The sequence below is a fragment of the Mirounga leonina genome, unplaced genomic scaffold (genome assembly GCF_011800145.1).
Source record: "Mirounga leonina isolate KUSES-001 unplaced genomic scaffold, KU_Mleo_1.0 Mir_82, whole genome shotgun sequence".
NCBI lineage: Eukaryota > Metazoa > Chordata > Mammalia > Carnivora > Phocidae > Mirounga > Mirounga leonina.
Genome location: NW_023270825.1, coordinates 38604149 through 38631042, shown reverse-complemented (window position 1 = coordinate 38631042; position 26894 = coordinate 38604149). Strand labels below are relative to the sequence as shown.

At 35.3% G+C, this 26894-nt stretch overlaps 1 protein-coding gene across 4 annotated transcripts in view; it reads left to right on the top strand.

Annotated features, from left to right (window-relative positions):
- Positions 1-26894, top strand: part of MNAT1 (MNAT1 component of CDK activating kinase) — a 201635-nt gene that overhangs the window by 60728 nt on the left and 114013 nt on the right. For 3 of the 4 annotated variants that reach the window (XM_034993191.1, XM_034993192.1, XM_034993193.1), the window contains 3 exons: positions 8115-8218; positions 15034-15174; positions 21031-21156. In XM_034993191.1, coding sequence (XP_034849082.1) covers positions 8115-8218; positions 15034-15174; positions 21031-21156 — 371 coding nt within the window. Of the gene's footprint in view, positions 1-8114; positions 8219-15033; positions 15175-21030; positions 21157-26031; positions 26228-26894 lie in introns of those variants that run through there. The other variant, XM_034993194.1, reaches the window with a different exon arrangement.

Genomic DNA, 26894 nt, shown 5'->3' with positions numbered 1-26894 from the left:
AAAGAAGAAGAAGTAGATTGGGGCCATATTTTGAAGGACCTTAAAGAAGATCAAACTTGGGGCGCCTGGGTGGCTCAGTCATTGGGCTTCTGCCTTCGGCTTGCTTGGGTCATGATCCTGGGGTCCTGGGATGGAGCCCTGCATCAGGTTCCCTGTTTGGCGGGAAGCCTGCTTCTCCCTCTCCTGCTCCCCCTGCTTGTGTTCCCTCTCTCACTGTGTCTCTCTCTGTCAAATAAATAAATAAAATCTTTAAAAAAAAAGAAAAAGAAGATTGAACTCAGTAATAAAGGTCGAAGGGTGCTATTGAAGATGTTTAGGCTTAGAGTGAGAGGAATAGAGTTGGTAGGGTGGCTAAGGAGTCAATGTTTGAGGATTTATAAATTGGGGATTGGTCATTTGGTTAAATAAATTTCATTTTGAATCCTTTCAACATCACAAATATAAAAATTTTAAGATACTGGCATAATAATGGCATAAAATTACAATAGAAGGGGCACACATGAAGATGAACTTTCTTATAGCATAAACAATAGGCTCCTTTCTGTGGTTATGACAATCTAAACATAAAAATTCTTGTTCCTTTTGGCCACAGGGATTATCTCAAAGGTTTGTTCTTAGTTTCATAATAAATAGATTATTCTTTTGGTTCAGGGTATGCTTATTTTGAAAGGGTGAGAAAGTCCTAAGGGCTTTAATTATAAATTCTGGATGTCAAAAAGACTTCAAAATTGTACTTAAATAACATTAAATCTTTCAGAAAATACAATAGGTTTTTTGTTGCCTTTTAATACTTGACTAAAGGCAGGTCAACATCTGAGCTAAACCAGCAGCCAGATAAAGGGGCAAATGATTGTTATAGAAAATTATCTTGTATTCTTTTTTCTTCAAGACTATTATACCAACCTGATTCATATGGCATGAATGAGACTTGCTTCATCTGAAAAGTTTTTAAAATAGTACTTTACTTTTTAAAAAAACTATTTTTTTCTTTTTAAAGGAAGCAATTTGTATTATTTATGATTATAAATTTGTATCTATTATATTGCTATTACCTTGGCTTTCTAAATGAAAAAATGAAATAAATTGGTTATTTTAGTTTTATTGGAATTGATAACAAAGTTTTTAATGAGCATAAAAGAAAGTTGTATACAGATAAATTTCACTTAGGATTCAACTTTACCTATTTCTGGGTTCTACTTAATAGAAAATTTGAATCAGTAGTACCCTGTCTAGCTTGCTGATAAACTTTTTGTTTTCCTTAACTGCTCTAAATATTCTGTTAGAGTTCAGTATAGGATATCAATTTGATTACCTTTACTTCTCAGATTTATAACCAAAAGAAACCAAGATAATTTTTTTCATGTACTTTATATCTGCTTGCTTTGCCATTCTGTAGAATTCAGTTCTATAATTATAAAGATCATTTTAATTAAATCTGTAATTATAAAGGTAATAATAAACATTAGCATTGGTTTATTTATTTTTTCCTCTCTTATGGTAATTCCCAAGTATTTCTTGAACTCTTACCAGATGGGAAATTCCTTTTTTTTTTTTAATAGACTATTTTTTATAGCAGTTTTAGAGTCATAGCAAAATTAAGTGGAAAGTACAGAGTTCCCATATACCACCTGCCCCACTCATGCACAGACTTCCCTGCTATCAACATCCCCCCTACCAGAGAGGTAAATTTGTTATAATCGATGAGCCTACATTGACATATCGTTATTGCTCAAAGACCATAGTTTATATGAGAGCTCACTCTTCATGTTGTGCATTTTATGGGTTTGGACAAATATATAATGACATGTGTCCACCATTATGATATTTTACAGAATAGTTTCACTGCCCTAAAATTCATCTGTGTTCTGCCTATTTGTCCCTTCTTCCTCCCCTAACTTCTGGCAACCATTGATCTTTTTCTGTCTTTGTAGATTTACCTTTTTAAGATTGTAATGTAGTTGGAATCATATAGTATTAGCCTTCTCAAATTGGCTTCTTTGACTTAGCAATAATATGCATTTATGGTTCCTCCTTGTCTTTTCATGATTTGATAGCTCATTTTGTTTTAGTGCTGAATAAAATTTCACTGTCTGGATGTACCACAATTTATCCATTAACCTATTGAAGGACATCTTGGTTGCTTCCATGCTTTGGCAATTATGAACAAAGCTGCTGTAAACATTTGTGTACAGGTTTTTGTGTGGACATAGTTTTCAGTTCCTTTGGATTAATACGAAGCAGTGTGACTGTTGGATAAAATGGTGAGAGTATGTTTAATTTTGTAAGAAATAAACTGTCTCCCAGAGTATTGTGTCATTTTGCATTGCTGCTGCAATGAATGAGAGTTCTTGTTCCTCCATATCCATGTCAGCATTTGGTGTTGTCAGTGTATTGGATTTTGGTCATTTTAATGGGTATGTACTGGAAATATTTTATTGAAGTGTTGGAAGTGATAAAGATGAATCAGACCTACAATCTGCCCTCAGTGAACACTCTATTAGGTCAAATAGATATGTACATTGAAAATAATTTTATAGGGTAGAAAGTGGATAAGTGCCACCAGTATGTTATTAGCAATGTATTGTGGGCACTCAGGGATGGAGAGATTGTACCTGCAAAGTGAGTTATAAAGAAAGAGCTGGTGATTAAGCTGCATATAGAAAGGTGGGCCAGATATGGACATCCACAGTTCTGGGTTGAGGTTGGTACTAAGATATGGGTTCTCTGGGAGCAGTATGATCACAAGTATGGTAGGAAAGTGCGGAGCCTGTATAGGTGCAGAGGAAGAGCTGAACTGTGCTACCAGTGTTTTTCAGGCATTGAGAGAAACAATACAACTAGTGTTGTAGATAAAAGTTCAGGCTTTGGAATCAGATAGCCTATGTTAAAATCCTAGTTACAACATTTACTGGTTGTATAACTTGGATGTAGTTATTTAATGTCTTTAAACCTTATCTTTAAAGTGAATAATAGAAGTACCTATCTCAGAAGGTTATTGGGAGGATTAAGTGATATCATTAGACCAGATGCTGGACATAGTGCCTGTCATATGTACTTCGTAGATACTTGATACACACACAGTGTATGTAGAGTGTATTCTTCAAGCAAAATTTTGAAGGGATCACTTCAAGCAAGCAAATGAAGCAAAGCCTCTCTGGTTGGAATGGCTTAGTCTTTCCATTGGTTCTTGAAGAGGCTCTGAGGAATCTGCAGAACTCACAGAGTAGAGAGGGGAAAAGCATTGTAAGAGATAAGATTGGATTTTCCCTTTTCAAGGCATTGTGGATGCAGGAGCAATGAGTGAACTGAGTGACTGAATGACATAATCAGAACTTTGTTTTAGTAGGGTTAATTGGTAGCTGATTCCATTAAAAGGACAGTTTATTCCTTTAATAAATACTTCTTCAACAGCTAGCACAGTGCTAGATATTATTTAATGCATGAAGCAAGGATACTTTTAGTTCTTCCTTATTGTCACTTGATCTTATAGTGTCCTGTATTATTACTTGAGTTTATGTGTTTAGGGGTGATCTCCTTAATGAGAGATCTTTAGCCTTTGAAAATAGGAAATTCTTTGTATGCTTATAGCCCCATAGTGTTGGGAACCGAATAGATAATCATTGAATTTCTTTTTTCCTTTCCTTATGTCTGGATGATACAGAGATTATATAAAATATGGTCTTTGAGTGCAAGATAAAGTGTAAGTAAAGAACACTGTGTATGTGTATACATATTATATGAAGTAGAAAGAGATTTTTATATGAGCTGTAAATAATGTTTTCAACATAAGAGAAGGAAATTCTTTCCAGTTAGGGAAGTCAGGGAGAACTTCATAGAAAAGGTAGTTTTTGGGTAGACATTTAAAGATTGGGTATAATTTCAGTAGTAAGAATGGGGATCAGGCATTCTAGGCAGAACGGTGTGATCAAAGGAACTGGAACAGGAAATGTATGGGACAGTTGGGAAATGCAGACCGTCTACTTCCAAGAGAGAAAAAGGAGAGAGAAAAATAGTTATAGCCGGATTGTGAAGGGTTCTGAATTCTAAAAGTGTTTGATTTTTTTTTCTAGTAAAAGGAGGAAAGGCAGAAGGGATGAGAGGACTATAGGATGGTAGAGGTGCAAGGTCATTAGAGGTGTGCTTCAGAAATATTAGTGTGACAGCATTGTATATTATGGATTGCGTTAGAGTGTAGGGTCAGATGCAAAGATTCTGGAGATAGGAAGTTAAATCAGAGATTATTATAAATGGTCTGGGGAGAAATACGATCTGGCATGGTATATTGTCAGGGCACTTTGAGAATAAGGACAGCTTTAAAGAGGTTTTGATGGTACAATCTGTAGGATTTGGTTACTGCTGCTTGTAGAATGTAAAGGAGAGTGGGTCAGATGAATCAGGTGTTAAATCTTGGTGTCTTAGCATGAGAATCGTAACAGATAAAGGTTTTACAAGGAGGAACAGGTTTGGAGATAATTATGTGTTTGGCTTTCTGAAATGTACTTTGAGATAGTGTCAGCTTTTCCTGGCATTTATTTGGTTGAAACTATGGGAAGTGATGAAATCGCCCAAGGAATAGAGAGGGAAGGAAAGAGGGCAAAAGCCAGAATCATACAGATTACTTAGAGACTAAGAAGAGCCAGAGATGGAAACAGGAAGGAGTAGTTGGAGTAGTAGGAGACAGATCAGGAGAATGTATTAAATTAGTCAAGAGAAGAAAGTGCCTAAGGAAAAATAAGTGATCAGTATTGTTAAGTGGGCATAGATACTGAGGATGGTAGAGGTTGTAAAAGATTATTGGGTTTGGTGGCTCAGTAGATGACCTGTTAAATATAAGGAGTAAATTGTGAGTGATTGGCAAAGATAGCAGAATCACACTCCATTAACAAATGGATCACAGTTGACTTTCTAAGGGCAGTTGCTAGTTTTGAGCCTCCTTCTTTGTTTTGTGTTGGGGCCAGAGTGGAATTTATGGGAAATGCCTTCCATTGCATGTTAGCCAGATTCCCTGGTTTACCACCATTACTATTTTCTTTTCTACTTTGTGGTAAAAAAGCTGGAGAAGTAGCTAGAGGACTATTGTTTCTCGGTTTCTCTCATTTCTCCTAGAGTTTTAAAATTGCATATAATAGCATTGATGATTGCTTTTGTTTTTTCTACATATGTAGGTGAGCCTGGGTTTTTAACAGTGATTATGATAAGTTGATGTTCTGAAATCCTTTGGCCTTTTGAGGAGATAAAAATGAAATAATGGATCAGATTGGTCTTTAGAGTATGTTTGATGCCTTACTCAACAAAATAGGTAACCCTATGTTGGTCTCCCAATATTACTTTTCAATTCTTATAAGCTTCTATAATCCAAAAGTCTAGGAGCTATTTGACTTTTTCTCTCTGGCTTATTTTACTTAGTGTAATACCTTCCAGGTCCGTCCATGTTGTTGCAAATGCCAAGATCTCACCTTTTTTTCTGTCTAATATTCCATTGTGTGTGTGTGTGTGTATACACCACATCTTCTCTATTCATTCCTTTATTGACGGGCATGTGAGTTGCTTCCGTATCTTGGCTATTGTAAATGATGCTGCAGTAAACATAGGGGTGCATATATATTTTGAATTAGTGTTTTTGTTTTCTTTGGTAAATACCCAGTAGTGGAATTACTGGATCATATGGTATTTCCACCTTTACTTTTTTGAAGAACCTCCATATTGTCTTCCACAGATACTATATTAATTTACATTCCCACCAACAGTGGACGAGGGTTCCTTTTTCTCTGCATCTTTGCCAACACTTGTTATCTCTTTCTTTTTTGATTTTAGCCATTCTTACAAGTGTAAGATGATATCTTATTGTGGTTTTGATTTGCATTTTCCTGATGATTAGTGATTTTGAGCATCTTTTCATGTATCTGTTGGCCATTTGTATGTCTTCTTTGGAAAAGTGTTTAATCAGGTCCTCTGCTTTTTAATTGGATTATTTGTTTTTGGTGTTGAGTTGTATCAGTTCTTTATAAATTATATATATTAACCCCTTATCATATATATCATTTGCAAATATCTTCTCTCATTCAGCAGGTTGCCATTTTGTTTTGTTGATGGTTTTGTTCCCTGTGCAAAAAACTTTTTATTTTTATATAGTCCCAGTGGTATATTTTGGCTTTTGTTTCCCTTGCCTTAGGAGACACACCATATGATTTCACTTATATGTGAAATCTAAAAAACAAACAAATGAATAAAACAAAGTAGAATCAGACCTATTAATATAGAGAACAAACTGATATTGCCAGTGGGGAGGGGGTGAGGGGATGCATGACATGGGTGAAGGGGAGTAGGGGATACAGGCTTTGAGTTATGGAATGAATAAGTCACAGGGATATAAGGTACAGCATAGGGAATATAGTCAATAGTGTGTAATAGGGTTGTATTTAACAGATGGTAACTACACTTGTGAGCACAGCATAACCTATAGTTGTTGACTCACTGTGTTGTACACCTGAAACTAATGTAACAGTGTGTGGCAACTATGCTCAAATAAGAAAAAAAAGGAGAAAAGTAAAAGAAAAAATCTAGGAACTATTTGAGATGTTTGTTAAAGGAAGGAGTGAGATGAGGAAGAAATCTGTAAAAACATGGCTTAGAGCATAGTTATTTAGGGTAGATCAAACCTGTTTATAGGACAAGCAGGAAGTAAGGGTAAGTAATTGGAGAAGGGATAGAATGGCTAATAATGGATGGAGAAAGATTACAGAGAAGCCAAGCGAGGTCTGAATTGAATTATGGATTAGGAGAATCTTAATGATACGGATTTTTCTCTAGACAGGTTGGTGCAAATGCTGTAAGGGGTAGGATAGTGGGTTGGTACTTTATAATATGAATTTGTATATACCAAAAGAGGTGCTTTTGGTTGGTATTCAGAGTACCATAGTGACTGATTTATATATGTAAACTTAGAAGGGAGTAAGGCATTCTTTTGAGTTGGAATTATATAAAAATTATAAAATTAATAAAAAATAAAAAATTATAAAATATTCTAACTCATTGAAAATTTATCACTTTTTTGAACATACCTCAGTGGCTTCTCTTATGAAATTATTTCAGTCTTCGGTCTGGATGCCAGTTTATCCTTTACCTTCCTAGTTAATCTATGCTCTATTTCATACTCTTTTAAATCTAGACTATATGGAAATAATTCAGGCTTGTGTCCAGCCATGTTGGAGACCATTGGCATGTGAATAAAACTTGTTTTTGTGGAGACGCCTGGGTGGCTCAGTTGGTTAAGTGTCTGCCTTCGGGTCAGGTCATGATCCCAGGGTCCTGGGATTGAGCCCTGTGTCAGGCTCCCTGCTCAGTGGGGAGTCTGCTTCTCCCTCTGCCCCTCCCCCCTGCTTGTGCTCTCTCTTTCTCTTTCTCAAATAAATAAATAAAATCTTTAAAAAAAACCTTGTTTTTGTTTGCTGTAAATTATACAAATATATAATATTTTTTATTCTTTTGGATAATTTTTCTGTTTGTGTAGCACAGTTTTTTTTTTTTTTTTTTTAAGATTTTATTTATTTATTTGACAGAGAGAGGTATAGCGAGAGAGGGAACACAAGCAGGGGGAGTGGGGAGAAGCAGGCTTCCTGCTGAGCAGGGAGTCTGATGCAGGGCTCAGTCCCAAGACCCTGGGATCATGACTTGAGCTGAAGGCAAATGCTTAACGACTGAGCTACCCAGGCGCCCTAACAGATTCTTTTCAGTATTGATTCTGACCAGTGTAGTAGATCCCAGACTTACTCTTTTTACTTAAAAAATTTAAGTAATCTTTTATATGCTTTTAAAGTTAAACTGGGGCCTATAAAAATCAAATCTAATATTATGGCAAACATATATCTTAGGTTTTCTGGGGTGATTCAGAAATTTAGATATTCTGTGTGATAGTCAGATAGTTGTATAGTTGGCTTTGAAAACATAGTTGCTGAACTAGGATTAGCCTCTAAAATAGCCAGTAGGTAAAAGGACATAAAAGGAGCTGTAAGTAATAACCTGATGAATTAAGTCACTGTGATGAATTTATTTATTATCTACTCAAGATTTATATTAAAGCTATATATCCTGTCATTGTTTCCTTTCTGATGCAGTTTTCAACTTGACCAACAATGTGGATTTGGATAACACCAAAAAGAAAATGGAGATGTATCAAAAGGAAAACAAAGATGTCATTCAGAAAAATAAGTTAAAGCTGGTTGGTTGCTGAGTATTTTCTTCTTTTGTATTAGAAATGAATGCTTCCATATGATCCCTGAAAAGCTATCTTCCTCTAAAACGAATTAAATTTACAAAGAATTTAGCTGAAGTCCAGAGCAGAAATACTGTATATGTATATAGGCACGTAGATAGGAGGCACACTGTAGCTATAACAACTTTGATAGCATTATTAAAATATATTCTGTAAAGGAAGAATTGTGGGCATGCAGAGATTTGTACTTATACAAACTTAACACAATTTAGCTGTTATTTCTTTAACCCTTGCCTTTCTAGTTTTGGAGGAAAGCAGAAGTATTTATTTTTGAGGTAATTTATCAGGAATTTGTGATTGTTGGTCAAAATGATACTAGTCATATCTGGATCACATAGCTTGTGTTTTCATTTTGTGTTTAGAAGGACTTCCTCCTTATAGTCTTAGGACTGTTTCATTTAGGTACTTCTTTCTTGCCATAAAGCTCTCAAGGAATTGACACTACATTCTCATTCCATTCATACCCAGCCTGACTTCCTTAGAAAGGTGTTTCATTTCTAAGAGGATCAATGTGCCATAAAAATGACTCTCTTGGGGTGCCTGGGTGGCTCAGTTGGTTAAGCAACTGCCTTCGGCTCAGGTCATGATCCTGGAGTCCCAGGATCGAGTCCCGCATTGGGCTCCCTGCTCAGCAGGGAGTCTGCTTCTCCCTCTCCCGCTCCCCCCTCTTGTGCTCTGTCTCTAAAGTAAATAAATAAAAATCTTTAAAAAAAAAAAAAAAAAGACTCTCTTTGCCCAGTAGCCTTCTCTGGGTACATTAGAAAATACATGCAAAATAGGTATGCCTAGGTAACTTGTTGCATTAGCCCCATTTAACTCATTAATAGAAGGATGTTCCTTTCAAGTGAATACTTTTTTTCATTCAGCATTTTAAGCTAGGAAATATTGACAGTTGCTGTAAAAGAATAATCTAATTTCAAGCTGGTTATTTATTTTAAGGCAGAAATTTCTGATTATCTGAAAACTTTATAATGATAGGTTATTGAATAAAACAAATTCTTTCAATGGGAATATTTGAATTGCTTTTATTCTTTTTATTCTATTAATGTTTAATACCTAGCTATGTTTTAACTAAGTGATTTGGTCAGTAATTCATTAACATTTATTAACTAATCATTCTGTGCAGAATGTTATAACTACTAGTGATACTGACCTGGGTATTTGGTATTGCATAAACATACAGAGATAGGACCACATTTTTTAAGACGATGCTAGTTGACCTTTACCAGTAACTTGGTATCATTGAGTAGAGCCCAGCTCTCTTGTGGCCAGTGAAGTATGGACTAACTTACATGGCTGATGTCTTTTTACTAACCTAAGACAGCAACTTGCTTTTCATGTCTCTGTGAATGTTGAAGTCTCACTGTTCTAAAAACATCAAAGTTGTATCAAAGAAGAAAAGAAAAAAAGTCTTCTGCATGATTAGTCATCTAAAGCAACCCATTTCTGACATAGAGAAACTGTTATTGAGCTGTCTGCTAAGGAGATCTTATTTGTTTCATGGAGCTGGTACCTATCATCAATCAGTGTGAACATGCAGAAACTGAATGTGATCTAATCTTCTGACTTTTTTTTTTATTATGTTATATTAATCACCATACATTACATCATTAGTTTTGTGATCTAATCTTGAAGTAGAGTCTTAGTGAAGATTAGCTTTAAATATTTATTCTATTCTATTCTACTTATTTATTATTTCATTGAACTACAGTTGTAACTACATTGTTAACAGTAGTTTCAGGTGTATAATATAGTGATTCAACAAGCATATACAATATGCTATTCTCATCACAAGTGTAGCTATCTTCTGTCACCATACAGCATTATTATAATACCACTGACTATATTCTCTATGCTGTACCTTTTATCTCTTAGTTTATTCATTCCATAACTGGAAGCTTGTATCTCCTTCTCCCCTTCACCCATTTTGCTTTCCCCCGACCCCTTTCCCCACTGGCAACCACCAGTTTGTTCTCTGCATTTATTCGTCTGTTTCTGCTTTTTGTTTGTTTGTTTATTCATTTGTTTTATTTTTTTTAGATTTCACATGTAAGTGAAATCATATGGTATTTGTCTTTCTTTGACTTCTGACTTATTTCATTTAGCATAATACCCTCTAGGTCCATCTGTGTTGTTGCAAATGGCAAGATCTCATCCTATCTTTATGGCTGAGTAATATCCCTGTGTGTGTGTTTGTGTGTGTGTGGGGGCAGGGTGTGTATGTACATTACATCTTTTTTATCCATTCAGTTGTCATTGGACACTTGGGTTCCTCCCATATCTTGGCTGTTATAAATAATGCTGCAATAAATATAGGTGTGCACATATCTTTCTGAATCATTGTTTCGTTTTATTTGGGTAAATATCCAGCAGTGGAATTACTGGGCCATATGGTGTTTCTATTTTTAATTTTTTGAGGAACTTCCATATTGTTTTCCACAGTGACTATACCCATTACATTTCCACCAGTAGTGCACAAGAGTTCCTTTTCTCCACATCTGGCCAACACTTGTTATTTAAAATTAGCTTAATTTTTATTTTCAATTTTCTAGATTCTCATGAGCAGCAGAGATTGCTGTGTAGAATGTCAGTTTAGCAAAATAAAAAAAATCAGTTCATAACATTTGTTGAACATCTGCTAAGCATATTGTACAGAAAGATGAATAAGAAGCCAGGTAATTTCAATACAATGTCATAAGCATGTGGAAAGTGCTGTGTGCTTGTTTTTATAGGAGTATAGAGGAGGGGTAACTAATCCATTCTGATAATATTGGGAAAGGCATTCCAGGTGAGATGATGCCTGAATGGGAGCCTTAAAGGACAAGCAGAACTTAAGGTGAAGAAGATGGGACAAGGGTGGAAATAGGGACACTGAACAAGGACATTCCAGGCAGAAAGAAATCATAAGCAAAGGCAAGAAGTTCTGAGAGGTTTTAGTAGTTTTATATTGCCAAAGTTCAACAGAGAGAGAGAGAGTTGAAGTTGGAGAAGTAGAAAGGGCGTAGGTCACATAAGGAAATTTATTATGAAAAGTAATTTGGGCTTAAATAGACCAGCTGTGTGTGTGTGTGTGTGTGTTTAGAGGGAGAGAGAGAAAGTGGCAGGAGGAGCAGAGGGAGAGAGAGAATCCTAAGCAGGCTCCACATGCAGTGCACAGCCTGACCGTGGGATTTGATCCTGCAAGCCTGAGATCATGACTGAAATCAAGAGTTGGACGCTTAACTGACTGAGTCACCTAGGTGTCCAGTTGTTTTTATGTTTTAATAGGTGAACCTTTACTTCAAATGAAAGCTTGCTTGGAATACTTTTGTTGTTAAAGTGATAATGGGAGGAGGGATAGGCTGAATTTCCATTTATTTAATCTTTTCTGTGGTGTACCTTAGGCATCTTATTAGAGAGTTCCAAGATTCCTTGGAGTAATGTTACAAAAACGTGGCTGTGGATGATTTTCATTGAAGGGTTTTAAACCAAGTGGTAATAAGGTATTGTCTGTGTTAGAATAAATGTAGTGGTTTGGTGGAGGTTGAATTTGAGAGAATCAAGCTTGGAGTTTGGGAAGCCAATGGGAAGTTATTGCAGTTATGTTGGTGAATTTAGAGGTGACTTAAACAAGAAATGGAAAGGTGGGGATGAATTGGAGAGATAGTTTGAGTTTAAAATAGCAAGTCCTACTGATGGATTAGGAGTGGGAGGTGAAGGCAAGGGAGGTTGATTGGGTAAGGTAGTATTAGGAAGAACACAGAGACCTTTAGTTTTCAACCTGCTTCCCTTCTCTCAGTCCAATACCTTCTTCATTGTCCCCAGTGTTTGATTTTTAACGATGGCTGTTTTTCCATTTATTCAGTCAGCTAGCTAGCTAATCAATATTTATTGAGGCCTACTATGTCCAAGATACTCGCATATTCTATTTCAGTGAGAAAATTGAGGCTACCAGTTTCTTATTGTTAAAAACGATAGACTATTAGGTCTGAATCTCATTTGGCCTGTTGGCAGTGTTTGGTGTAGCCTCCTCCCTTGATACTGAAACCCTATTCTTTAACTTCTGTGGGGCCACTCCATTCCTCATCCTGCTGCTCTCACCTTCCCCTTTCATCTTCTTAAGAGGTTTAGCTTTCCTTCCTGACTCCTAAAACATGGTTCCTTTCAGTGCTTCTCTTTATGAGTTACCCCTTTATACTAATTACTTTCAAATGTTTCTGTAGCACATTGTTTTTTCTCCTGAGCTCCTAGAATTATACTATGTAATATATACATATATCTATAAATAGTTAATAGATATTTATTTCTTGATGTATTATAGGCACTTTTAATTCAGCATTCCAGAGCTGAGTTTTTAAATCTTTAGCACTTGTTTCTACTATTATGTTCTTTATCCAAGTGTTCAAGCTGTATCTGGTCTGTCTTACTATACTGTTGATAGTCTCTGCTCATCATTTTTCAAATCTGGTTCCCCCTCCATTTCTATTATTATTATTACCTTATTTAGGACTCTCATCATTTCTTATCTGGTTTTCCTGTTTTCAGTGATGGCCCGATTGATCTGTATACTTTACTGCTTCTAGTTGTCTTTCTAAAGTTATCCCTCAAATTTCCCTAATTTTTTTCTGATTGTCTTAGTATGGCTCACATTGCCGTAGTGTGGTATGAGGACCCTCCATGATCTGCCCTCTGCTTGCCTTTTCAGTTTTATCTAGAACTTTTCCCCACCCCCATACTTCATGACTTGGCCATACCACTCATTCCAGCTTTATTCATGTCTTTGCATCTTTGTTTTGTCTGCCTGAATAGCTGTTCTACTCTCTAATGGGGGCAAATACCTACTGTTTGAAGTCTTAGCTCAACCTCTTAGGTTTCCTAGGGTTGCTGTAACAAATTATTAAAAACTGGGTGACTTATAACAGGAATTTATTATTGTTCTAGAGTCTAGAATTCTGAAATTAAGGTGTTATCAAGGTCATGCTTTCTCTAAATGCTCTAGGGAAGAATCCTTCCTTGCCTCTTCTAGCGTCTGGTGGTTGTCAGCAACCTTCAGTGTTACTCTGATCTGTACCTTTGTCTTCACATGGCCTTCTCCTCTGTGTCTGCATTTCTAGTATGACTCCATCTTAACTTGATTACATCTGCAAAGACCCTGTTTTCAAATAAGGTCACATTTACAGGTACCAGGGGTTAATTAAGACTTTCAACATATATTTTGGGGGATATATTTAACCCACAACACTCTATATGAAATCTTTTCTTTCTCTGTGTGTCCTTTATCACTGCAAGGAGAGTTTACCAGTCTATCGATTCTATTTTCACTGTACCCTCTTTAACACTTGTTACACTTAATTGATTACATGTCACTATTTTACTGTGAGGCTCATCTTTTTCTGCTTATATGCCTCTAATCAAGTAGTTTACTTTTCCAGCTTTCATATCTCAGCCCCTAACTTTCTACATTTATTCCTACTAATTCTTCTAGCTAAAGTTTGAATTCTCTTCTCCACTGGGGGCCTGAGTTAGAGTAGCAACCTTGCCAACAGAGAAGGAAGAGTTTGTAAAATTATAGGGAGAGATGCTAGTAGGATGTAGCAACTGATTTAAGGGGAACGGGGGTGGGGTGGCAGAGAGGAAGTAAACAGGGATGAATTTATGGTTTCAAATGGAGTTGACTGAGATGTAGGTGTGCACTTAGTGGACATAAGGAATATAGGAGTATGATCAGCTTTGGGAGATCAGATGCTAAACTTAATTCTGGGTCTAGTAGTGAGTTTGAATTGTAGGTGAAACATCTTTTTGTTTGAGAACTTTATCTAATGTGTGAATTGAAAAAAAAATCTAATAGAGGGTTTTAAATATTTATGTAAAATATATATTTTTCTCTGAGGTCTTCATTATTCATATATTATATTCATGATGCTCAAACCTATTATGCTCTCTTCCTCTATTCTGTATTTACTTGAAGTGCCATAATTTCTCAGTGTTCTGTCAAATTAAAAAAAAAAGAGCTTTAAAATAAAGCCATTTAGATTTTACTGTATTTTTCATTCATAAGAATTAAAGAGCAAAGACTAGGTATATGATTGCTTTGAAGTATGACTTAGAATTGTAATAAATTTCAGAGCCTGGAATTATTTCTGAGGAATTCCATTAAAGGAGAATGAGTAGAACTATGGTTCATTCTGTTTACATATTAGCTTTGAATTTTGAATTTTTCAGTGCACAAATTTATGTGCTTATGTTAAAAAATAACTTCAGTTTTTTACAGCTTCCCTTAAGTGAATGCTATTTGGAACTCTAGCATCATGAAGACTTATTTCAGCTTGGGAAAAAGCAGTTCAGTACAGTGATAACTTTTCATTATCTGGAATGTTCTGGAAATTGTTTCTGTTAAATAAGCCAGTCTTTTCAATGGAGTCTTTCAGTTAGTAGCTCTGTATATGGACTGTCTCTTTGTTGTTTTTGTTGGGTTTTTGGTTTTGAATGACTTGAAACTATCTGTAATAATTATAAATAAATCCATTACTAAGCACATTTCCTGCAGATGGGCGCAGTGTACTTGTTTAGGTGTTTGTTTAATGGTAGGTGTCATTCTCTTTGATAGTACCATGTCCACATGAAATTAAATGAACTCTAGTTCCCTCAGAGTAGAAATGCTGCTCTATTAAACTGTGACTAGTGTGTTTCATGCTTCCAAAAAAGAAAGTGTCAGAGTGTAGTTAGGATTGATTTTGGTTACTAAATTTATTCCATGCTGTATATAAATATTTCTATTTTAGACTCGGGAACAGGAGGAATTGGAAGAGGCTTTAGAGGTAGAAAGACAGGAAAATGAACAAAGAAGACTGTTTATACAAAAAGAAGAACAACTGCAGCAGATTCTAAAAAGGAAGAATAAGCAGGCTTTTTTAGATGAACTGGTATGTATTAATAAATAGTGCATTCCTATTTATTATGCTGGATAATGGCATTTAAATGGCATTTCTACTGGTATATTCAATGCTGGTGTATTCAACTTCTGTTCCTTCATAAAAAAAACAGTTTGTCAATATCCGGTTTATTTTCAGATGAGAGAGGAATATAACTGATGTTAGACAGTGTACTATTTATAGGTTATTTATGTGTTTTTAAACTTACTGACTAAAACTCATTGTTTTCAGAGCAATTTTCTCCTGAATAGTACTGGATCTCTTATAACTAGCTCCTTTTTTAAAAAAATTTTTTTATTGTTATGTTAATCACCATACATTACATCATTAGTTTTAGATATAGTGTTCTATGATTCATTGTTTGTACACAACACCCAGTGCTCCATGCAGAACGTGCCCTCCTCAATACCCACCACCAGGCTAACCCATCCTCCCACCTCCTCCCCTCTAGAACCCTCAGTTTGTTTTTCAGAGTCCATCATCGCTCATGGTTCGTCTCCCCGTCCGATTTCCCCTTCATTCTTCCCCTCCTGCTATCTTCTTCTTCTTTTTTTTCTTAACATATATTGCATTATTTGTTTCAGAGGTACAGATCTGAGATTCAACAGTCTTGCACAATTCACAGCGCTTACCAGAGCACATACTCTCCCCAGTGTCTATCACCCAGTCACCCCAGCCCCCACTCCAGCAACCCTCAGTTTGTTTCCTGAGATTAAGAATTCCTCGTATCAGTGAGGTCATATGATACATGTCTTTCTCTGATTGACTTATTTCGCTCAGCATAACACCCTCCAGTTCCATCCACATCGTTGCTAATGGCAAGATCTCATTCCTTTTGTTGGCTGCATAATATTCCATTGTGTATATATATACCACATCTTTTTTATCCATTCATCTGTCGATGGACATCTTGGCTCTTTCCACAGTTTGGCTATTGTGGACATTGCTTAACTAGCTCCTTTTTAAGTATTTGGACTTCATGGTGAAATTTATAGTGATTCTAGTTACTCTGTGAGAACTGTGTTTCATATTTTTGCATGAGAAAATGCAAATGCCATTTCCAAAGAAATGGCAGTGTTTTGTGAGTTGTGTTTCCGAATAGTTAGCTCCCCAAGTATTCACCATTGTTAGATAACAGCAGTAATAATAACTAAGGTTTATGAAGTGTTTCATAGATTTGACAATATATTATTTGATGCTTATAAGCTGGAGTCATACTGATAAAATCACAGTAGAAATGATCCTCTCCAGAAAATCTATTTGCATTCTTCTCTTTCCTTTTCTGTCCACATAATTAATTTCTTTTTTTTAACCTTTTTTTTATTATGCTAATCACCATATATTACATCATTAGTTTTTGATGTAGTGTTCCATGATTCATTGTTTGCGTATAACACCCAGTGCTCCATGCAGAACGTGCCCTCTTTAATACCCATCACCAGGCTAACCCATCCTCCCATCCCCCTCCCCTCTAATTAATTTCTATGTGGTGTTAACATACTTTAATTCTTTGGTCTAGTTGATACGGTGTTTGTTACTGTATGATTGGGTAAATGTGTATGTATATATTTTTCTACTGTTCTTTTGGCCAAAAGTTAGCTAACCAGGAATAAAAAGAGAAAGCAAGATAATTAAATTAGAAGTAGGTGAGAAAGTAAAGGAAAGAGTAAGGGCATTAATGAGGCTTAGATAGAAAATGCTTATCATAAACCCTATCTACTTTGTATAAGTGGAATATGAATTGGTTTCTAAAAATGAAGACAGTAGCATATAAAATAGAATATGGTATTTTCCTTAGCAATTTCCATTAATTTTTCTTGAAACTATTAAGTGTCAGTTGTGGCTTTTTTTTTTTTTTAAGATTTTTTTTATTTATTTGAGAGAGAGAGAGCACGTGAGAGGGGGGGAGGGTCAGAGGGAGAAGCAGACTCCCCGCCGAGCAGGGAGCCCGATGTGGGACTTGATCCTGGGACTCCAGGATCATGACCTGAGCCGAAGGCAGCCGCTTAACCGACTGAGCCACCCAGGCGCCCAGTTGTGGCTTTTAACAGTTGAAATGACACATGTATTTCACATTTTTTGTTGATATTATCTTGTGAGAAATTGAAAACTTTAAAGAATGAATTAGTATATATTGATGTTAAAATTATTTTTTTTAAATTTTATTTTATTAGGTTATGTTAATCACCATACATTACATCATTAGTTTTTGGTGTAGTGTTAAAATTATTTTATTTAAAGTTTCTTTCCCCCATCATTTTATACAAAGAAGAACACACTTTCCTTGGTAACCCTTCTCCTTTGTTCAATTAATTGAATTAATTCAAAATATAGTACTTAGATATGAAATGAAGGTACAGTTTAACATTTAAAAATACTGCATCTAAATAGTTTTTAGATTTAATTTTGAGGTTAGCTAGCTTTGCATAGCAATTACTCTTGCATATTTTTTTAGCCCTCAAAGTAATAAGTTTTGCTGCCTCATTGAGCTGCTATTGGCATGAAGCTCCCCTTTAATTCAGTGGGGCATGAAGCAAGATGTGAAACTGCCAATGTTGTACATTGTGTATAATCTGGAGTTAATATTGGTTTTTGTGAGACCCGCCCCCCCCCGCAACTTCCTGTTTTCTTCACCTGCAAGTCATTACTGCACATACTTTCTTCACCATTTAGATCATGTAACATGGTGGTTAAATAATCCTTAGCAATTTACTGTATTCATTAGAACAATGAATTACAATAGATTGTTTTAGAATATCAGTACGTTTTGAATTTCTGGTTTCGTAATTTTATTTTTAAAAATTCTGTTACTTTAATTTTTTAATAATCATTAAATTTTTTGTTAAAATGTAACCATATGTTTTAGTTCTTATTGACTAATTGAAAGTATTTATTAAATTTCTTTTTATCTTCCTGGATCCCTAGTAAGTAAAAAAAACACATTCTATTTCTTTCTCTATGTTTGTTCATGTATTAGATTCTATAAAATAGATAATTTGGCATTTGTAAATATGTCTAGAAGCTTAAATCTTAGAATTATTCTCTGGATCTAATTTAGGCAACAAGTACTACTTATTAGAATTTTTTTCTCCTGTGTTTGGGTTTGGTTTTTGTGCTAATGGTCACTTTTTAACCTTTAAAACGCATTACGTTATACTGTATGTGACAGGATTTTAATGTTATGGTCTTAATGTTTATGGCTTAGCATTTACCATAATGTTGCCTAAAAAGTCCATTTATTTAATCCTAACTGTAAATTCAATTTTTTTTAACAGTTTGGGAAAAGATTTTTAAACAGGTCCTGACTTATTAAATCTTTTTATATTCCTATTTGAAAATTCTCTTCAGTTATGTCTTAAATTTTGTTAAGGGCTAATATTGTTGTCAAATGTAGTAGCTGATTTTTATTAGAAATATTGTTTGCCAGATGGCTTGCTTAAAGTCAGTTAAAATAATCTTTAAAAAATGGTCATTATAAAGCTTTTAATGAGTATTACAGGCAGTCTTATTAAAATTTCTTTAAATATTAAACAGTATACCTTCAGGCAATTAATGTAGTTTAGAGAACCTTTCAAGATAGACTGGAAAGCTAAGAAAAATTAAATAACTTGCAAGGCTGAATCTGCATTTTATGTATTCCTGAGAGCATGTATGTTCCCATAGTTTATTTTACTCTGTAGATTTTTGTTGTTGTTAGAGCTCCTGCTTCATTCTAATTTAACATTCACAAAGATTTTCAGCCTTCAGAGTTTTGAATGCTAAAATGGAATAAAGCAGATTGAAGTAAATTGTATGCCTTAATGTCAGAATTAGTTTTAGACTCCTAGAACGTTTATTTTTTATTAAATTTCAGCTGTATTACCAAGACATTTTAATATTCAGGTCCTTTTATGTGAAAGCAAAACCAGGATTAAAATGGGCCGAAGTATTGATTAGCAACTGTTTGAAGTGAACACATTGTCTTGCTTTTACACAAGGACGTTCACTTATTAGAGTAAATACCAGGTATGGAAGAGCATTTGAATTCACTTAGAGTATAAGTTGAGAAGGAATGCCAAAGAAATTTATTTTTCTTCTGTTAGTTTTTACATATGAAAAGATAGTAATGGGTTTCAAAAGTTATTTTGGGCCACAGCCCATTTAAAATCTCTCTTAATTTTACATTTTATTATAAATTTTTTTTACATTTTATTTAAAGTTCTTTTTTAAAAAAATATTTGAGAAAGTGAACAAGCAGGGGTGGGGAGTAGGGGTGGGGGGGTAGGAGCAGAGGTAAAGGGACAAGCAGACTCCTCACTGAGCATGGAGCCTGATGTGGGGCTCAGTCTCATGATCCCAAGATTTTGACCAGGGCTGAAATCAAGAGTTGGACACCTGAACAACTGAGCCACCCAGGCACCCCTTTTTTATAAAATTCTTAATGGAAATCTAGAATAGCTGCAGAAATTCACAATAATACTGTTACTAATGCAGAACTAATGCTTTATTATAGAATATGAAAGGTATTCAAGTATATTCTCATAGTATATTTCATTCATTCTCCTTTATTATTGCTAAAGGTCCCAAGGCTCTATTTTATAAATAAAACTTGTGTTCTTTCATTAAAAAAAATTTAATCTTTGTAAATTGCTGTTGCAAAGCACTTCTGTTACCAAGTCTTTAGGTACAAATTTATTCTAGGGCAATTCTGTTGAAATAAATTGGTTGTTATTTGAATTACTTCTGTACTGTAGCCTTAAAACAATTCCTTTAAGTATGTTAATTAACTACATTTGTGCCTTAAAAATATTCTTAAGTTGTTGATTTGGAAAGAAAATTAGATTCTGCTATACTTTTACTTTCATACTATGAAATGTTTAACAATATAGTTTTTTTAAGGATTAAATTCTAGGTAGTTATTTTAAAAATCTGTAGGCCATTTGAAGAATATGTGTGTTTTTGTAGGTAGCCTTGGTATAGGAGATAGAAATTTGTTTGTAACCTTCATTTTTGTTTGCACATATAAAGTACTGTGTTTGTATATATGATCTCCTTCCTTCTTGGCTTCCTTCTGCATGTGTTTCTGTGTTCTTATTTAACTGAAAACTCAGAAAGGAAGAGGTCTGGATACATTTAGTTTAGACCTTAGTTCCACAGCACTTTAAACATATAAGAGAACTTCATGTTAAACAGGATAAATAAGCCTATGTATAAGAATTAGTAATTTGCTTGTTATTAATATGTATGTGTGCAGATTTGTGTAAATAGTAGCCCTGGTTTAGTATCAGTATAAGATACTAGAAATATTTACTATCATTGTGTTAATTAAGAAAATCTAGACTTAATTTCTAAAAATAAGTCCATAAAGGAGAATAAATATATTTTTGGTTGTACTTAACAATTGTTCCATTGTGCAAAACAGAACAAGGATCATTTCCAAACGGCCTCAGGTGAAATCTAATGGGAAACAATTGCAGACTGGTCTGAATTCACTGGTAGAAGAATGTGTCTTAGATAAACATCTGATCTAAGTTATAGTACTTTGTATTACTCTTTTTGTGATCAGCTTTTAAATTTTTTTAGTTTAATAAATATGGTTGGCTTTGCTAGATGAAATAAGACTCTATTATATTGTCTTTAATGTGGATTTTATAAAAGTACTTTTTTTGCAGGTTATTTTGATTTATGAATCTCAAACAGCCTTTTCTTATTATGGAATGTTAAATTTTTTTGCGAAGTGTTCTCCATAAAGTGAATATTTAGGTTGACATCAAATGCTTATGAAAAGGCATAATTTAAAATAAAAGACTTGTTGCTCATTAGTTTTTCCTTTTTAACTTTCATATTGCACTTTTACTTTTCTTACAGGAGAGTTCTGATCTCCCTGTTGCTCTCCTTTTGGCTCAGCATAAAGATCGATCTACCCAGTTGGAAATGCAACTTGAGAAACCTAAACCTATAAAACCAGTGACATTCTCCACAGGCATCAAAATGGTAAGCTGTATTTTAATGGCTTGTTTGAAGAATGTATTTCAAGGATTGCACTTTATAACTTTATACTGATTTCTACAGTTAAATTGGAAGGTTCAGATGCTTTTAGAACAGTATCTGATCTAGGCTAGACCTATAGAAACATGAATACACGCAGTGAAAGGGGAAAGTGAAAAGTAATAAATAATTTTCAAAGTATATAACACAATTTTGTTGTACGTGAAATTGGGTTTGTATGGTTTTTTTTCTTATTTTACATAAATTTTGAAGCTTGTAGTGTAGAAAAACATTCTTAAAGAAAATGCAGACTTCTGATTTCTTGTATGGCATGTAAGAAGCTTGGATATTGTCATCCCATTCTAACAACAAGTAAAAAGCTGAGCATACTGAAAAATCCAACAACTTTTCTTAGATCCATGAATGAAAAGAGGTCATAAGGCAAACCACTGCCCTCAAAATTGGAGAGATCAGTAGAGAATACAGGGAATCACAACTTAACTAGAGTAGCAACCTCGCCAGGAACTAGTGCTCGTATAGGTAAGTCTGATTGTAATTGACAAATTGCTGGAGGCTCAGCGTGGACAACTCTGAGAGTTCAGAACTCTCGGGGGGAACCAGTTATTGAGGGCCCTTGCACTTTTGTGAGTTTTACCTCTTGCATCTCTATCACGTTCTCTCAGTGAATATTAGAGAAAAATCCCCTCTTGCTTTTAGCAGAGAAAAAGGAAAAGGAACAATTTTGAAATATACAAGAGCATTTCGTTCTTCTTAATAAGGCCTACCATCAGGATAAACTATTTCGTCAGAGTCTAACCTACTGGAGTTTATGAGAACCTATCTGATGTAGGGGAAGGGAAATACCCAATTCCAGCTGTTCAAGCCTTCTGTATGGGAGAAGGGAAACAAATAGCTTCAGCGTACTCTAACCATTCTGCCCTGCCTAAGGGGCAGTGGGATGGATTGAGAAGCTCTTGTGAAGTTCACAGTCTAGAAGCACAGGCGCTCTAAAGGACTGGGACCTGATCATAGAACTATAAAATGCTCTGCCATCCCCCACACCTCACCACCACATTGCTAAAGGCCTATTTATAGCAGTGCCTTTTCCCCAGTCCATTATGCCTTGGTTGTCAAGAAAAAAATAATAAAACATATTAAAAGGCAGAAAACAAAGTTGGAAGAGACAGACCAAGCATCAGAACCAGGCTTAGATATGGCAGGGGTGTTGGAATGATTAGACTGGGAATATAAAACAATTGTGATTAATATGCTAAGGGTGCTAATGGATAATGTAGATGACATGTCAGAAAAGTGGGCAATAGTAAGGAGAAGGATGGAAATTCTGAGAAAGAACCAAAAAGAGATGCTAGAGAAAAGAACACTAACAGAAATGAGGAATAGCTTTGATGGGCTTATTAGTAGACTAGACACCCTGACAAAAAAATCTTTGAGGATACATCAGTACACTCCTTGAAAACTGAAAACCAAAGAGAAAAAGCCCGGAGGGGATAAAAAAAACCAGAACAGAATATCCAAGGACTGTGGGGTGACTATAAAAGGTATAACACATGTGTAACGGGAATGCCAGAAGGAGAATGAGAGAAAGTCACAGAATATTTGAAACAGTAACAAGTGAGAATTTCCCCCAAATTAACGTCGGATACCAAACCAAAGATCCAGAAAGCTCAGAGAACATTAAGTAGGATAAGTGCCAAAAGAACTACACCTAGGTACATCATTTTCAAATATCAGAAAATTGAAGATAAAAATTCCTGAAGCAGCCAGAGGGGGAAAAATACCTTGCCTATAGAAGAGCAAAGATACGAATTATATCTGGCTTCTCCTCAGAAATCACAAGAAGAGAGTGGAGTGAAATATTTAAGGTGATGAGAGAAAAAAATCACCAACCTAGAATAATGTACCATGCAGAATTATCTTTTAAAAGTGAAGGAGAGGGCGCCTGGGTGGCTCAGTTGGTTAAGCGACTGCTTTCGGCTCAGGTCATGATCCTGGAGTCCCTGGATCAAGTCCCGCATCGGGCTCCCTGCTCGGCAGGGAGTCTGCTTCTCCCTGTCCCATTCCCCGTTTGTGTTCCCTCTCTCGCTGTGTCTTTCTCTGTCAAATAAATAAATAAAATCTTTAAAAAAAAAAAAAAAGTGAAGGAGAAATTGGGACGCCTGGGTGGCTCAGTTGGTAAAGTGGCCTAATGTTGATTTGGCTTGGGTCATGATCTCAGGGTCCTGGGATTGAGCCCCACGTTGGGCTCCAAGCTCATGGGGGAGTCTCCTCTGCTCAAGGATTCTCTGTCTCCTGCCCCTCCCTCACCTTGTGCATGCACGTTGTCTCTCTCTCTTTCTAAAATTAAAAAGTGAAGGAGAAATAAAGACTATCAGACAAACGAGTTTTTTTGCCAGTAGACCTTCTTTGCAAGAAATGTTAAAAGAAGTTCTTTTAGAGCTAAGGAAATGATAAAGGCAGAAACTCAAATCTAAATAAAGGAAGAGCATCAGAGAAGAAAAGAATGAAGGTAAAATAAAAACTTACTTTTTTATTCTTAATCTAACAGATAACAGTTTAATAAGAATACTGTATTTGAATACGTTTGCTTATGTGTATGTGTATACACACACACTCACTTATATAAGTAAAGTGAATGACAGTGATGATGTAAGATACAGGAGGAAGCAGAACTGTCTTATTATTATGAGGTACTCACACTACCAATGTTTTTCTCCCCAACTGCCCATTCAGCTACTGTTTTTTTTTTAAAGATTTTATTTATTTATTTTTGCAGGAGAGAGAGAGGGAGAGAGAGAGAGAGAAAGCGCACGCAGGCACACGAGCAGGGGGGAGGGGCAGAGGGAGAAGCAGACTCAATCCCAGGACCCTGGGATCGTGACCTGAGCCGAAAGCAGACGCTTAACCGACTGAGCCACCCACGCGCCCAGCTACTGTTTTTTGATTTTTAAAATTGCCTACCTTGTTAGTCATACGTGTGCCGCCTATTAGATTATAACATCTTGAGGGCAGAGGCTGCATATTTTTTTGTTTTATATAATTATGAATATGTGGGTACCTGAATAATATAAAATATTCCCGATCAATTTTAAATTTACAAATTTAGGAAGTATTAACACATTTTCATATAATGTAAAGAAAAAAATTATTAAGGAATTACAAAAGCTTTTGAATTAAGAGACAGTATAGAGAAAAGAAAATAGGCATGGAAAGACTCAGGTACAAGGGGATTAAACTTCAGCTTCACCACTCACCAGATGTCTATGCATGCGTAAGATACTTCTTTATTCTTGCTGGGTTTGTTTCCTCATTGGTAAAGTTGAGATAATTTTCACTTTATATGATTGTTTGGAGGATTAAAAATATATATATAGGGCGCCTGGATGGCTCAGTCGTTAAGCGTCTGCCTTCAGCTCAGGTCATGATCCCAGGGTCCTGGGATCGAGTCCCACATTGGGTTCCCTGCTCGGCAGGAAGCCTGCTTCTCCTTCTCCCACTCCCCCTGCTTGTGTTCCTGCTCTCACTGTCTCTCTGTCAAATAAATAAATAAAATCTTTAAAAAAAAAAAAAAAATATATATATATAAAATGTTAACCACGTGCATCTTTAATGTTATCAGTAATTTTTTAAGAGAGGGAGGGGGAGGGGCAGAGGGAGATAAAGAATCTTAAGCAGGCTCTATGCCCAGGGCAGAGTCTGATGCCGAGCTTGATCTCATGACTCTGAGATCATGACTTGAGCCAAAACCAAGAGTCAGCTGCTTAACCAACTTCACCACCCAGGTGCCCCATCAGTAATGTTTATTGTTATTATTATAGTTAAATATCTAAGTGAATTACATAATGATTTTTTTACATTGTGTAATTAGGTAATAAAATATTTCCAAGGTTCTTGAATTTGAGGGAATTTTATGATAAATTTGTCATTTTGATACTTCTATAAATCTATGGTAGTGCTGTGACCATAGTGTTTTAAAGTTTTTTAAAATTTATTTTTTAATTCATATATAGTAAAGGTCATTCTTTGTGGTATACAGGGTCTTGACAAATGCATAGTTGTCACCTAGTCATAATATAGAGCAGTTCCATCCCTCCTCAAAATTCCTTTGTTCTACCATTTCATAGCCTGTACCTCCAACCCCCCTAAGCAACTAGTGGTTTGTTCTGTGTCTCTATTGTTTTGGGTTTTGTAGAATGTCATATAAAAGGAATCATGCATACAGGCCTTCTAAGTCAAGGTTTGTTAACTTAGCAAGATGTATTTGAGATCATGCATGTTGTTGTTGTTCCTTTTTATTGAGTAATATTACCGTTTTATGGATATACCAGTTTTTTTATCCATTCAACAGTTGAAGGACATTTGGATTTGTGTTTTGTTTTTTAATGATTATGAGTGAAGCTGCTATGAACATTTGTATACAGTTTTGTGTGTCCGTGAGTTTTCATTTCTGTTGGCTAAATACTAAGAATGAAATTGGTGAATTATATGGTAAGGCTATGTTTAGTTTTGTAATAAACTGCTAAATTGTTTTTCAAAGTGGCTGTACCAGTTTGCATTCCCACCAACCTTTTATTAGTGTTCCAATTGCTCTGTATCTTTGCCGGTGCTCGGTATTTTGAGTTTTAAAAATATTTTAGGCATTCAAAATAGGTGTGTAATGTTATTTCATTATGGTTCTAATTTGCATGTCCCTGATGACTAGTGACGTTGAGCATTTTTTCATGTGCTTATTTGCTATCAGTTTTTCATTTGCTCTTAGCATTTACTTTAATACTTAGGTATCTTTTTAGAAAAGGTTGTGACCTTATTATTTATTTTCTTTATTCTTCCCTCTCTCACAACTTTTTGTTTTGTGAAATGTAGTGTATATACACAAAAGTACACAGAACCAATTATCACAGAGTGAACATCTGTGTAATCATCACAGAGGTAAAAGAAAAATAAGTATTGTCAATGCTCTAGAAGCCTGCCTTATGACCCCTTAGACTTGGTAAGTTCCCCATTCTTTTTCCTCAAAGTAGTCACTTTTCTTCTTCTTCTTTTTTAAATTTTATTTATTTATTTATTTATTTATTTATTTATTTATTTATTTTGAGAGAGAGAGCACAAATGGGGGGAAGGACAGAGAAAGGGAGAAGTAGACTCCTCACTGAGCAGACTCCTCACTGATGCCAGACTTGATCCCAGGACCCCAGGACCATGACCTGAGCCGAAGGCAGACGCCTAACTGACTGAGTCACCCACGCATCCCAAAGTTGTCATTCTTCTTTTATGGCAGTCCCTTTCTTGCTCTTATAAATAACTTTAACATCTAAGCATATATGTCTTAACCTGATTAATGTTGGGCCTGTTCATATTATATTTGTGAGATTCATCCATGTTTTTTGCATATAGCGCTTTTTTTTTTCTTTTTCATTGTTGGATAATGTTCCATTGGAGGAACATACTACTATTTATCCATTCTACTGTTGCTGGATGATTGGATCCCTTTGAGTTTTGGGTATTATGAATTATGCTAATGTGTTAATATATATTTCTTGGTGCACATGTACACATATTGTTTTGGTGGCTGTTTACCTAAGAATAGAGTTATCAGGTCATAGCGATTTTTAGGCAGTATTGCCAAATCATTTCCCAAAGTGGTTTTTGCCAATTGTACTTCTACCAGCAGTGTTCTTGTTATTCCATGTTTTTGTCAACACTTGTGATTTTCTGTCTTTTCCAGT